Source organism: Lynx canadensis, chromosome C1, assembly GCF_007474595.2.
Source record: "Lynx canadensis isolate LIC74 chromosome C1, mLynCan4.pri.v2, whole genome shotgun sequence".
NCBI lineage: Eukaryota > Metazoa > Chordata > Mammalia > Carnivora > Felidae > Lynx > Lynx canadensis.
In genome coordinates, this window is record NC_044310.1 from 32,841,603 (window position 1) to 32,856,005 (window position 14,403).

Genomic DNA, 14,403 nt, shown 5'->3' on the forward strand with positions numbered 1-14,403 from the left:
GGGAGACACAGAATCCAAAGCAGGCTTCAGGCTCTGAGCTGTCGGCACAGAGTGCGACGTGGGGCTTGAACTCAACGGACTGTGAGATCATGACCCGAACCAAAGCCGGACACCCAACCAATTGAGCCACCCAGGTGCCCCTGACTCTTGATTTTGGCTCAGGTCATGATCTCACGCTTCTGCCTGAAATCTGAGCCCCACTGTGGGATTCTCTCTCTCCCCGCCTCTCTCTCTGCCCCTCCCCTACTCACATGCTCGCTCACTCTCTCTCTCTCTCTCTCTCTCTCTCTCTCTCTCAAAATAAACTTTAAAACAAAAAAAGAATATAGGTTTTAGATTGGGGTGGACTTCCCCTGCTACTTGTTTGTGGTATGACTTTGCACAAGTTACCTTTTGTGAACCTTGATTTTCTCATTAATAAAATCTGAGATCCACTCAACTACTCCACAAGGTGATCATGAAAATGAAATAACATATATAAGGCTCTAGAATAGTACCTCACACATTTATTAGCATTATTGTAGGGGACTTTTTCTCCACAAAAATCTGTAGTAAAAGGTAAAAGATTTATGCCATCTGAAAAGAAACCAGAGTATTAATTAGCATTATTGTTTTTATTTATTGAGAACGTTCCATGTGCCAGGATCTGTGCCAGTGGATGTAGAAACAAAGTCAAGTCAGACATGATTTGGACTTCCAAGGAACTTACAAGCTAATGGAGGAAGGAAAAAAAGCCAGTGGTTACAGTTCAGTGTGGAAAGTCCCATGATAAAGGCACAGAAGGCTAGGGAAACTCAGAGGAAGGGCTGAGTCAGATGTGATGGGTTACAGGACAAGAAAAGCCTTCCAGAAGAGGTGTTGAGTAGGATTTTGAAAGCTGAATAGGTGTTCATAACGCAGCTGGGAAAGGCATTGCTGGCAGGGGAAACAGTGTATAATGCATACTGGTTCATGTGAGTGAATGCTAAGAGATGTGGCTGGAGATATTTTCAGGAACCACATCATGGTGAGACTCATATGCTGAACTGAAGTTTGTACTTAGCACCCAGCAATGTTCCTGGATCACAGTAGAGGCATAAAATCATTTTTTAAACGATTTTATTTTTAAGTAATTTCTACACCCAAATGCAGGGCTCAAACTCACAACCCGAAGATGAAGAGTTGTAGGCTACACTGACAGAGCCAGCCAAGCGCCCTGAGGCATAGAAACATTTGGAATGCATAGATAATGGACTTGGGTGTAGAAGGTCTGGAGAGTCACTAAATAATTTTAAGAGGAAAGAGTAACGAGTTGATTCATGTTATTACAAAATCTGAGATTTTGATTTTTGGTTGTATTGAATCTATAAATCAGTTTAAGAGGAATTTACTATCTTAAAATATTGATGTGATCTGTGATCATGGAATATCTCTCCATGTATTTTTAAAAGTATATCAGTAAAGTTTTATGATTTTCCCTACAAAATCTTGCACTCTTTGTTACATGTATTCCTAGGTACTTCATATTTTTGGATGCTATTAATAGCAAATGCTATCTTTTTTAAAAGAATTTAATTTTCTAATTATCTTTTGCTGGTATTTGGAAGTATAATTATTTTACATATTGGCCTATACCTAGGATTGTTGCTAAAAATTTCCATTCATTTTACTTATTTATTTATTTCTAAAATATTTTTTTCTCTATTTATTTTTAAAAATATTTACTTATTTATTTTGAGAGAGAGAGAGACAGAGAGACTGAGCAGGGGAGGGGCAGAGAGAGAGGGAAAGAGAGAATCCCAAGCAGGCTCTGTGCCACCAGCACAGAGCCTAACATGGGGCTCAAACTCACGAACTGTGAGATCATGACCTGAGCTGAATTCAAGAGTTGGACACTTAACTGACTGAGCCACCCAGGTGCCCCTTGTTTATTTTCTTAAGTAGGCTTCACACCCAATGTGGGGCTTAAACTCACAACCCCACAATCAAGAGTCACATGCTCCACTGACTGAGCCAGCCAGGCTCCCCTCTCGTTCAATTTAATAAGTAATTTAAAGATCTAAAGTATTTTCTACCTGTACAATCATATTACCTAAGAAGAATGATACTTCTGTTTCTTCCTTTTCAGTCCTTATTCCTTTTAACTCTTTTTCTTGCCTTATACTGGCTAGGCTCTCTAATATTATCTTGAAATTCATCTTATCACTGGTATTATCTAGTATTATTGTCTTGTTATTGATATCAGAGAAAGTATTCAATGATTCACTATTAAGTATGATGTTTGCTGAAGGTTTTATTTCAATTTTAGTATATGTGCTGCCGAAGCGAGCACTGAAGGTTTTATTTCAAATGGTACTGTTTATTTATTATTTATACTCTTATTCCTAGTTTGCTAAGAGTTTTTATTAGAAACCAGTGGTAAGTATTTTAAATATTTTTTATAGCCACTGAGATGATGAAATAATTTAGAACTTTAATCTGTTAATGTGAGAATTTTGTTGATTTATTTTTCTAATGTTAAACCTATTTTGCATTCCTGGGGCAAATCCAGCTTGTTCATGATATATTATCCTTTCTAGGTATTACTAGCTTAGATTTGATAACATTTTGTTTAAGATTTTTACATCTATGTTTATGAGTAAGACGATTGCCCTGTGATTTTTCTTTCTCATGTTATTTTTGTTGGGCTTTAATCTCAAGGTTTGTCTAGCCAGTGTTAGCCAACCATTTTTCGTTATTTCCTCTATCATGAGAATATTTAGATAATTTTTCCTAATCTCTCTCCCATGAAATTTTAATACTACTGATAGAGTTCTATTTATATACTGTGGAGTTCTATTTATATACTGTAGGTATATCTTGCTTTGTAATAAAAAGAGTAAGATTTTTTTCGCCCCCTCAGAGTCAACTTTCACTCCCTTGGGGATGATATTGTCTCATTGAGAATGCATGATCTAGCCTCACAAAATGGATTGGACTGTGCTCCTATATTTTGCTTTTAAAAAAAAATTTAAATGACATTATTTAGGAAGACCGATTGATGTAAATTTCATTTATCTCTTGTTATTTATTTAGGAGAACTTTGAACAAAACCACCAGCCTCTGCGGAGAGAACAGGAGAAACATCAGGAACATGTGCAGCAGTCTAAAAAAAATGTGAGAGAGGTAAAAAAACAATCCTTTACTTAATAATAGTAGCTTTTACCAACTATTTTGTTTGAATATATTAAAATGTATAGATTCGTGCTGTGAAAATTATAAAATTGTGCATAAAAGTATTATAAACACATCACAAAAATTTGAGAAGAAAGAAGTTAATACTGATTTTTATTGAATATCAAAATTTAAACAGCGTGTGTTATATCCCTTGAAAAATCACTTTGGGATAATACATACTTCTTCCCAAATATGTTTGGAGCCCTTTTTGTGGGTAGTCCTTTAATATATAGCACATTGTTTTAAGTAGAATCAATTCTCTTCATAGAATTAAATTTTTTGATCTGAGGAAATGTTATTAAGCACTAAATCCAGTGAATAAAGTATTTGCTGGGAATTTAACCACAGGAAGTAACCCAAGATAAATATATATGGATGAAACTGTATATCATAGCAGGTTGTTTTGTTTTGTTTTTTGATTTTTTTTTTTTTTTGAGAGAGAGAGAGAGAGAGAGAGAAAGAGAGCGTGTGCACATGCACGTGCACAAGCGGGAAGGAGAGAGAGAATCTTAAGCAGGTTCTGCACTCAGCGCAACCCTGAGATCATGACCCCAGCTGAAATCAAGAGTCTGTCACTCAACCAACTAAGCCACTCAGGCACCCCTCATAGTGTTGTGTTAAATAGCAAAAATTTGGAAACTACCAAATGCTTAAGTGATTATATAAATCATGTTGCACCCACTCTGGAACATTATATAGACTTTAAAAATTATTGTTACAAAATCGGCGCTGTTATGTGGGAAAATGTTTCTCATGCAATGTTAAATGAAAAAGCCAGACAGAAACATGTACATAGATTGGGATTATGGCTATGTAAAAACTGTCTATAAATAAAAAATATTGCAAGGATATATACCGATACACTAGTAGTTTTGTTATGTATATGATATTTTGGTTGTCTTCTTATCTTTTAGAAAAATTTGTATAATGACTATATAAATTAATACATATGTGGGGATCAAAAGCAAGGTATAATTGAGACTGAATTTCTTAGCTCTTAAAATGCTTTGACAATAATTACAGGGACACCTGGGTCGCTCAGTTGGTTAAGCATCCAACTCTTGATTTTGGCTCAGGTCATGATCTCATGGTTTGTGAGTTCAAGCCTTGTATCATGTTCTGTGCTGACAGCATAGAGCCTACCTGGGATTCTGTCTCCCTCTCTCTCTGCCTTTCCCCTGCTTGCTCTCTGTTTCTCTCTCAAGATAAATAAAAATAAACTTAAAAATAAAGAGCAAGGTATAATTGAGACTGAATTTCTTAGCTTTTAAATGCTTTGAAAACAATTGCAAAAAAGGAGCTGGAGCTGTAAACATGATTTGAGTGTGTGCATATTTTGAAATTAAATGAAATACATTATGTGAATGAATTTTATAAACTGTATTTAATGGACTGTATACATGAGGATGACTTTCTCTCTTTTTTCCAGATGATACTCACTTTTATGATAAAGTTTCTATTTTTTATAATTCAATAATTTAAATTATATATTTAATTTAATATAATTATATGTATAAATTATATAATTTAAATAATAATCTCTTAGATTAGGTTGAACTATATGAAGTTGTACGTTTATAGTGGAAAAAGATTAAATATCACCAACTTTATATGGTTTAACTTAATAAAAGAAATACATATAAATGAAATATTGTTTGCTACTTTCCTTTATTAGCTTTCAAACGCTTGTAGGAAATAGTACAGTGTTAAAAGAGTACATTTAATTTTTGTTTTATGACTAAAAATAGTTTTATTTCAGTCCCATAATGAAGACCTGGAAAAAGATAAAACATCACAAAACTGCCTAGAGAGAAATGCAGAACAAGTAGCAGAGAGGTTAAGGATGGCCCAAGAAGAAATCCGAAGGCTCACTGATGAGCTACAAGGGAAGGAGAAAGAACAGAGTAAATTAGGTAAGTTGTGGTTACAGAGGAACATTTCTGACCATGTTTTAATTATATATTATATATGATACATTATATATTATATTATGTATTATATTGTATATAATATTATATATTATATATATTAAATTGACATTTTCTCAGGATAGAATTTGAGTACATTGAGGGAAAAAAATCTCAGTTTGATAAACAGCTTCTTTTTCCCCAGTGTCCAGAAATGTTTTACTGAAGCATAAGCATAACCTACCTACCAAAATGCTTAAGTCCCAAGTTTACACCATGCCGTGCAACAAATTCCCAGAAAACCCCTTTGTTTCTTCCTTCTAGGTCTACATCTTACTCAGAAGTAACTTTTAGCATTATTTCTGAGTTTTGATTGCAGGCAATACGCATTCTTAAATTGGGTTTGTTTCTCTTGTTCAATCTTATGTTTGTGAGATTCCTTCATGTCATTGCATGTAGCCGTAGTTTATTCACTTATGCTGGTTGTGTAATATTCCACTGAATAAATATACTACAGTTTACTTTATCTAGCCATTCTACTGTTGATGGATATTTACATTGCTTCTACTTGTGGCCTATTACGAATAGTGCTGCTATGAATATTCTTGGACTTACCGACACATTTCTGTTTGTGATATACCTAATTATTGGATCAAAGGGTTATGTGTAGATTCTACTTTGGTAGATAGCTGCCATACTGTCTTCCAAATAGTTGTATTAATTTAAGCTCTCCTCACTTGTATGTGAGACTTTGTGAGTACTTGATATTGTCTATCTTACTAACTTTGCCTTTTCTGGTGAGTGGGTAGTGGTATTTAGTTATGGCTTTAATTTGCATTTCGCAAATGGCTAATGAAGTTGAAAACCCTCTCATTATTTGTTGTTATTGTTGTTGTTGCTCATTTGAATATACTATTTTGTGAAGTACCTGCTCAAGTCTCATGTATATTTTTCTATTGGGTGGTATCTTTTATTAATTTGTAAAATTTCATTTTTTTTCTTTTTTTTTAAGTTTACTTATTTTTGAAAGAGAGAGTGCAAGTGGGGGAGGGATAGAGAGAGGGAGAAAAAGAGAGAGAAAGGGAGAGAGAGATTGAGCCGGGGAGGAGCAGAGAGAGGGAGAGAGAGAATGCCAAGCAGGCTCTGTGCTGTCTGTGCAGAGCCCAACGAGGGGCTCTATCTCAGAAACTGTGAGATTGTGACCTGAGCCGAAATCAAGAGTTGGATGCTCCACCGACTGAGCCACCCAGGCGCCCCTAATTTGTAAAAGTTCTTTATATATCCTTGGGACTGTCGGCTGGGTCAGCCAGTTGGCAGAGCATGCAACTCTTGATCTCAGGGTCATGAGTCCAAGCCCCATGCTGAGTGTTGAGATTACTTAATAAAAAAATTTTTGGTTAATTCTTTATGTATTCTGGATATGAGCCTTTTATTGGTCCTAAATGTTATGTTGGAGTTTTTGCTATATCAAAATGCTAATATTTATCAAGTCAGGTTTAACACAGTTATTTTGTATGGCTTCTAGGTTTTCACTCATAAAGCCTTTTCTATATCACTATAAGATTATTGAAATGTTCATCTCTATGGTGTTTTATTGTGCTTTTATGGTTTCATTGTTTATATTTCAATCTTTGCTTTATCAACAATTTATTTTAGTATAAAGTTTAAACTTTTAAAACTATCCCCTTTCTATATTATAATTTACAGTGATTATGAAATTAGGCTGATTTTCAAATGCAGCATATAGGTTTCTTTAGGATCATATCTTGAAAGCGTTAAATGTATAAAACAGTAATTATTCCGCCAAACCGATCATGGGTTTAAAAACAATATCAGGAGGGTTGAGATTTTGTTAAGTATGTGTTTTAAATAATGAACACAAATGAAATTTTTGGAATATGGAATTTTTCTATATCCTAATAGGGTATATACACCATTATATATATTTGTTAAAATTCACCGAACCATACACCGATAAGGGTGAATTTTACTGGATGCAAGTTAGAAACCCAATTTTAAAAAAATTTTGAAAAGAAATTCGGCTATGTGAGTATGATGAGAAGCAGTCTTTGCTGCTTGCAATACAGAAGGAAAAAGGAAAAGCAGGACACCCATTCCTTTTAGTCACATTTGGACACAACAGAACTCAATCACATGGCACTCTGTTCCATCAGCAGTTGGTTGGTCTGGTAGATCCTAAACTATTAACTGAAAGTTGTCACCACAGTAAGTATACTGGGGGGCTGTTGGGAAGCTGAATTAGCAAGTCCTTTAAAAACATATGTAGTATCATGGGGCACCTGGATGGCTCAGTCGGCTGAGCATCCGACTTCGTCTCAGGTCATGATCTCATGGTTTGTGAATTCGAGCCCTGCGTCGGGCTCTGTGCTGACAGCTCAGAGCCTGGAGCCTGTTTCGGATTCTGTCTCCTCTCTCTGCCCCTCCCCACTCGTGCTGTGTCTCTCTGTGCCTCAAAAATAAATAAATGTAAAAATAAAAGTTTAAAAACATATGTAGTATCAAAAAAATTAAAATAAAATATCTGTAGTACCAAAGTGTGCCCTAGATATAACTTCTTGAGTCATCGGTTTACAAGTCAGAATGTATTCCTAGGTAAACGTGTTATTCAACAGTGTTTACCAAGTATCAGTCTACTTTCAACACCCTTTTTTGTTGTTGTTGTTGTTTTGTTTTTTTTTTTTTTTTGAGAGAGAGAGGGCGCAAGTGAGCAAGGGACAGAGAGATGGAGACAGAGAGAAGTGGGGCTCACCTGATTCAGGGCTCCAGTTTTACCTGAAGTGGGGCTTATGTTCACCCAAAGTCAGATGCTTAAAACTGAGCCACCCAGGTGCCCCCAAACTGACTCTTCAAAAAAAAATTTTTTTTTTAAGTTTATTTAGTTTTGAGAGAGAGAGACAGAGACAGAGTGTGAGTTGGGGAGGGTCAGAGAGAGAGGGAGGCACAGAATCTGAAGCAGGCTCCTGGCTCTGAGCTGTCAGCACAGAGCCTGAAAAGGGGCTTGAACTCATGAGCCATGAGATCATGACCTGAAGTCAGAAGATGCTTAACTGACTGAGCCACCCAGGTGCCCCCAAATTGACCCTTAAATGAAGGACTCTATTTTAGCTTAATCTCTACCTCTGTCTATATCACATCCAAAACCTTGGATGGGAATGAAAAATTTTGGACAATAACAAAGATATTCTTCAAGAATAAAAAAAGAGGGTCACCTGGGTGTCTCAGTCGGTTAAGTGTCCGACTTCGGCTCAGGTCATGATCTCATGGTTTGTGGGTTCGAGCCCCGTGTCAGGCTCTGGGCTCTGCTGACAGCTCGGAGCCTGGAGCCCACTTCAGATTCTGTGTCTCCATCTCTCTACCCCTCCCCTTCTCGACTCTTCATCTCTCTTTCAAAAATAAATAAGCATTAAAAAAAAAGAATAAAAAAAGAATTAATGTCAAATATTTATAGTATTCTTCAATAAATAAATTATATGAAAAAGATGAATTTTTTTTTCATTTAAGGGAATTATTAACCAGTTATAATGTGTGGACTTTACTCGATACTGATTGAAACAAATTTTTAACATTTGTGAAAAAAATTGGAAATGTGGATATTTACTGGATATGTAAGGAATTGCTAAATTTTCTTAACCACATGTGTATTGAATGTTTAAAAAGACTTCTTTTAGAGATATATAGTGAAATATTTATGGTTGAACAATATGTCTGGGATTTGCTTTTATAAAGACCCCTGTACCACACCCACACACAAAAAAATAACTCAAAATGGATCACAAAGCTAAATATAAGAGTTAAAACTGTAAAACTCTTAGAAGAAAACATAGTAACTCTTCATGATCTTGGATTAGGCAATGATATTTTAGTAGAGCACCAAAAGCAAAAGTGGTGAGAGAAAAACTAATAAATTGGACTCAGTCAAAATTTGAAACTTTTTACAAATTAAGTTATTTATTTATTTTAAGAGAGAATCCTAAGCATGCTCTACTCTGTCAACACAGGGCCCAATGCGGGGCTTGATCCCATGAACTGTGAGATCATGATCTGAGCCAAAATCAAGAGTCAGACACTTAACTGACTGAGCCACCCAGGTATCCCCCAAATTGAAACTTCTATACTTCAAAATGCGACATCAAGGGACACTTGGCTGGCTCAGTCAGTAGAGCATGTGACTCTTGATCTTGGGGTTGTGAGTTCAGGTCCCATGTTGGGTATAGAGATTACTTAAGGAATAAAATATATTTTTTAATTTTTTAAAAGTTTTATTTATTTATTTTGAGAAAGAGAGAAAGACAGCATGAGCATGGGAGGGACAGAAAATGTGAGAGAGAATCCCAAGCAGGCTCTGTGTTCAGCGTGGAGCCCAACACAGGGCTCCAACTCACAAACCACGAGATCATGACCTTACCCAAAATCAAGAGTCAGACACTTAACCAACTGAGCCACCCAGGAACCCCTTAAGAAATAAAATCTTTAAAAAAACAAAACAAAACAAAACAACATCTGAATGTCCCAATCAGATGTGACTATTTCCATTCATCAGTTTTTTGGATTTGTTTTATATTAATAGTGACACAAATAAATAATGATATTATTGTCATGAATCTAATATTTACAGATAGATGAATAATTACGTGACTCATTAAATCATAAAAGGAAAACAATTGTATTTCTATATGCTATCAAGAAACTATTGAGGGGTGCCTGGCTGATTCAGTCGATTTTTGATCTTGGGGTTGTGGGTTCGAGCCCCATGTTGGGTGTAGATTACTTAAAATCTTTAAAAAAAAGAACTATTGAGAAATGAAATAAAAATTACCACTTGCAATATCAAAAGAAAAAAAAACAACCAACATCAAGAAAGTGAAAAAGACAACTCACAGGCTAGAAGAAAATGTTTGCAAATCATGTTTGATACAGGACTTATATTTAGAATATGTAAAGAATTCTGATAATAGTAAAAGAAAGCTTGATTTAAAAATGAGCAAAATATTTGGGTAGACATATCTCTGGAGAAGATATATGAAAAGATGCTCAACATCATTAGTCACGAGGGAAGTGCAAATTAAAACCACAATGAGATACCAGTACACACACACTAGAATGGCTATAAAAAACCAAAAACAAACAAAAACAAAACAAAACAAAGCATGACAAGTGTTGGTAAGGATGTGGAAAGATTAGAACCTTCATATATTACTGACGGGAATGTAAAATGGTGCAGACACTGGAAAATAATTTGACAGTTTCTCAAGATGTTAGATGTAGAATTATCATGTGGCCCATCAATTTAACTCTTAGGTATCTACCCAAGAGAAATGTGCGTGCGAATGTTCAGAGCACTATTTACAATAGCCAAAAGATAGAAGTGACCCAAATGTCTCTCATTGGATGAATGGATAAACAAAATGTGATACAGTAATTCTGTGTAGGAAATAGTTAACAGAGACCTGACACTGCTGTCCTTAGAAAGGCATGCTTGTGAGGTCAGCCCTTGACTAGTATCTGGGAACTTGGATTTTGGGAGTGTTCCCACCATTCCCTAACTGATAATAGGGGCTCACTGTGCCTAAACTGTTTGTGCAAACAGTGTGGTTTATACTTATATAGGGTCCCAGGATACAATTTCAAGGTGGGAGAGGGGTGTTTCTCTCACACCACCAAGCAATTCTTGGACATCATTTGGGTGTCCTACGTTTCCACTTAATTCTGACACTATTTACCTTTAATTCTGACGCTGTCTACCTGAAGATAGTGTCAGATTGTACAGGCTAAGGCTCAGTCTTGTAAGACTGCTCCCCTCCTTCAGATGTCAGTTGCAAGCCTAGGGTATCACCTGTGCTTCTGACCAACTGGCTATAGATTAGAATTTCCAATTACCCCCTCCTTGGGTTTGATGAATTTGCTTGAGTGGCTCATAGAACCCAGAGAAATATTTAATTTGCTAGATTACTGGTTTATTATGAAAGGATATAACTTAGGAATAGCCGGATGGAAGAAATGCATAGGGCAAAGTATGGGGATGGGGTGCAGAGCTTCCGTGTCCTCTCTGACTACACCATCCTCCCCAAACCTCCATGTGTTCAGCAACCCAGAAGCTCTCCAAACCCTCTCCTTCTGGGTTTTTACAGAGGTTTCACTAGAGGCATGTTGATTAAATCATTGGCTATTGGTAATTGATTCAACCTCTTGCTGCTCTCCTGTCCCTGGAGGTCAGAGGATAGGACCTCTAATCCCATGGTTGGTTCTCCTGGAAACCAGCCCCTGTTGTTAATTGCTGGCCAAAAGTCACCTCATTAACATAAGATGGCTTTATCGCTCTCATCACTTAGGAAATTCCAAGGGTTTTAGGATCTCTGTGCCAGAAATGGGTTGAAGATAAGGTCAAATGTATATTTCTAATCACAAATTGCAGTATCACAGTGCTCAATACCTGCCTTCCTTCTGAGAATCTGGAATTTTGGTACCTGGTGGGCAGAAGTGGTATATATGTGACTAGCTAGCCCCAAACAAAAACCTTGGGCACTGAATCTCTAATGAACTCCCCTGATAGAAGATACTTCACATGTATGATCAGTTTGTTGCTGGAGAAATTAACCACACCCTGTGTGACTCCACTGGAGAAGACTCTGGGAAGCTGGAGCCTGATTTCCTCTGGCCTTTGCCCCATGCACCTTTTATCTTTGCTGATTTTGCTTTGTATCCTTTTGTTGTAGTAAGTATCAGCTGTGACTATTAGTATATCTTTAGTCCAGTGAGGCAAGTCCTAAGAGTCACCGAACCTGGGAGTGATTTAGGGGACTCCAAACACTCATGCAATGGAAGACAATGTGCCTGTAAAAACCAAATACTTAACGCTTGCTACAACATGGATGAATCTCAAAAACATAATGCTAAGTAAAGAAGTCAGATGCAAAAGGTCACATATTGTATGATTATATTTATATGAAGTGTCCAGAAAAGGCAAAGTAGATTAATGGTTGCCCAGGGCTAAGAGTGGGAATTAGGGTTAACTAAATGGGCATGAGGTTTCTCAATGGGGTGATAGAAATGTTCTAAAATCAGATTGTGGTGGGTTTCACAAATGTAAATATACTAAAAGTCATTTTGTTTTAATTTTTTTTTAACGTTTATTTATTTTTGAGGCAGGGAGAGACAGAGCATGAACAGGGGAGGGTCAGAGAGACAGAGACACAGAATCTGAAGCAGGCTCCAGGCTCTGAGCTGTCAGCACAGAGCCCGATGCGGGGCTCGAACTCACGGACCGCGAGATCGTGACCTGAGCCGAAGTCGGCCGCCCAACCGACTGAGCCACCCAGGCGCCCCTAAAAGTCATTTAATAGTACACTTTAAAAAGGCAAATTTTATGGTATATAAATTGCACCTCAATAAAGCTGTTAAAAATAGAAGAACTGGTGGAAATAGGTGTATTAGATAGAAATCTAAGATGGTCTCCACGAGCCTCACCTGGTATACACATACCTTTTCCAAGTTATTCAAAAATCAACTACAATATAGATGCTGCTATGAAGAGCTTTTGCAGATGTAGTTAAGGTCCCAAATCAATTGGCTTTAAGAAAGAGAGATTATCCTACGTGAGACTGACCTGATCAGATGAGCCCTCAAAAGAGGTTAGGCTTTTCCCTGAAGAAGATATTCAAAGTGTGAGAAGGATTTGATGTGAGGTAAATTCTCCTTTGCTGACTTTGAAGATGGAAGAGACCACGTGGCAAAGAATGTTGGTTGCTTCTAAAAGCTGATAGACCTCCCAGGCTAACAGTTAGCAAGGAGATGGGGACTTCAGTCCTACAACCATGGGACTGAATTCAGCCTGCAGCCTGAGTGAGCTTGGAACTGCATTCTTTCCCAATACCTCAGAGATGAACACACCCAGCTCATACCCAGCTCATACCTTGATTTCAGCCTCTCACGAATCTTGAGATCATGACATGAGCCAAAATCAAGAGTTAGACACTCAACCAACTGAGCCACCCAGGTACCCTCATTTTAAGTCACTGAGTTGTGGTGATTTGCTTTATAGCATTAGAAAACTAGTGTATAATAGTTATGGATATAAATGAAACAAGATTGGCCATGGCTTGATAATTGTTAAAAGCTGGATGATTTAAAAAAAAAGCTGGATGATAGATATGGGTGTTTCCATAACTGTTCTATCCACTTTTGTATATGTTGGAAATTTTCCTTAATAAAAAAAGTTCTTAAAAAAATACCCAGGCAACCACTAAAAGGAGTAGACTTAGAAAATAAAACTGTTAAACAGTAGAGTGGTCATAGAAACTTGGTCATAGGGGCGCCTGGGTGGCGCAGTCGGTTAAGCGTCCGACTTCAGCCAGGTCACGATCTCGCGGTCCACGAGTTCGAGCCCCGCGTCGGGCTCTAGGCTGATGGCTCAGAGCCTGGAGCCTGTTTCCGATTCTGTGTCTCCCTCTCTCTCTGCCCCTCCCCCGTTCATGCTCTGTCTCTCTCTGTCCCAAAAATAAATAAACGTTGAAAAAAAAAAAATTAAAAAAAAAAAAAAAAAAAAACTTGGTCATAAAACCAACACAGTTTTAGAAATATTACTAGTTTAAATGCTCTGAGAGAGAGCTATGATTTTCAAATATCTGTGTGGACATGACAGGAGATGCTAACCTGGCAGTACGAGTTCATGCATTTGGTGGTCTCTGATATATCTGACTTTGGTATATGACATATTTGGTGTATGTGTTATTGTAGAAATAGGGTTTTTTTTTTCTTTAAGTGGAAATTAAATCTAATGTTCACAGAACCTCTCAATTACCTCCTCAGTACTTTAAGCTTCCATAAAAAAATTTATTGTGTAGAGTAAATTCTGAGCTCTCTAAGGCTTTTCTGGTTTGCCTCCTGCGTATCTATCCAGCTTCATATCCCACATTTCCCCTAATCCTTTGCTCTGTAGGCCCAAGCAGTATCAGACTACATATAGTTCCCAGAACACTCAATGTTCTCTCCTACCCATTCTCTTTCATTTATGCTCTTCACTCTCTCTGAAACATCCTTCCACCTGCTATCATTCTACTCCCTCTCTTTCCATAGATGACACTTAGGAAAATCATTGTTTTAGTAAAACAGAGTAATTCTTACATCTCTGGCACAGTGTAGTCAAACAGACCTGAGTTCAGATCTCAGATTTACCATTTGCTTGTTGTGTGACATTGAGCAAGTTGGTTGATTCTTCTGAGCCTCCCTTATCTTATCTATAAAATGAGAATGCTAATATCTACTCTGAAGGTTTGTTATAATG

At 37.0% G+C, this 14,403-nt stretch overlaps 1 protein-coding gene across 2 annotated transcripts in view; it reads left to right on the top strand.

Annotated features, from left to right (window-relative positions):
• Positions 1-14,403, top strand: part of LOC116738255 (myocardial zonula adherens protein-like) — a 45,644-nt gene that overhangs the window by 14,805 nt on the left and 16,436 nt on the right. For both annotated transcript variants that reach the window (XM_032594268.1, XM_032594269.1), the window contains 2 exons: positions 3,055-3,144; positions 4,955-5,108. In XM_032594268.1, the coding sequence (XP_032450159.1) occupies positions 3,055-3,144; positions 4,955-5,108 (244 nt within the window). The remainder of the gene's footprint in view (positions 1-3,054; positions 3,145-4,954; positions 5,109-14,403) is intronic.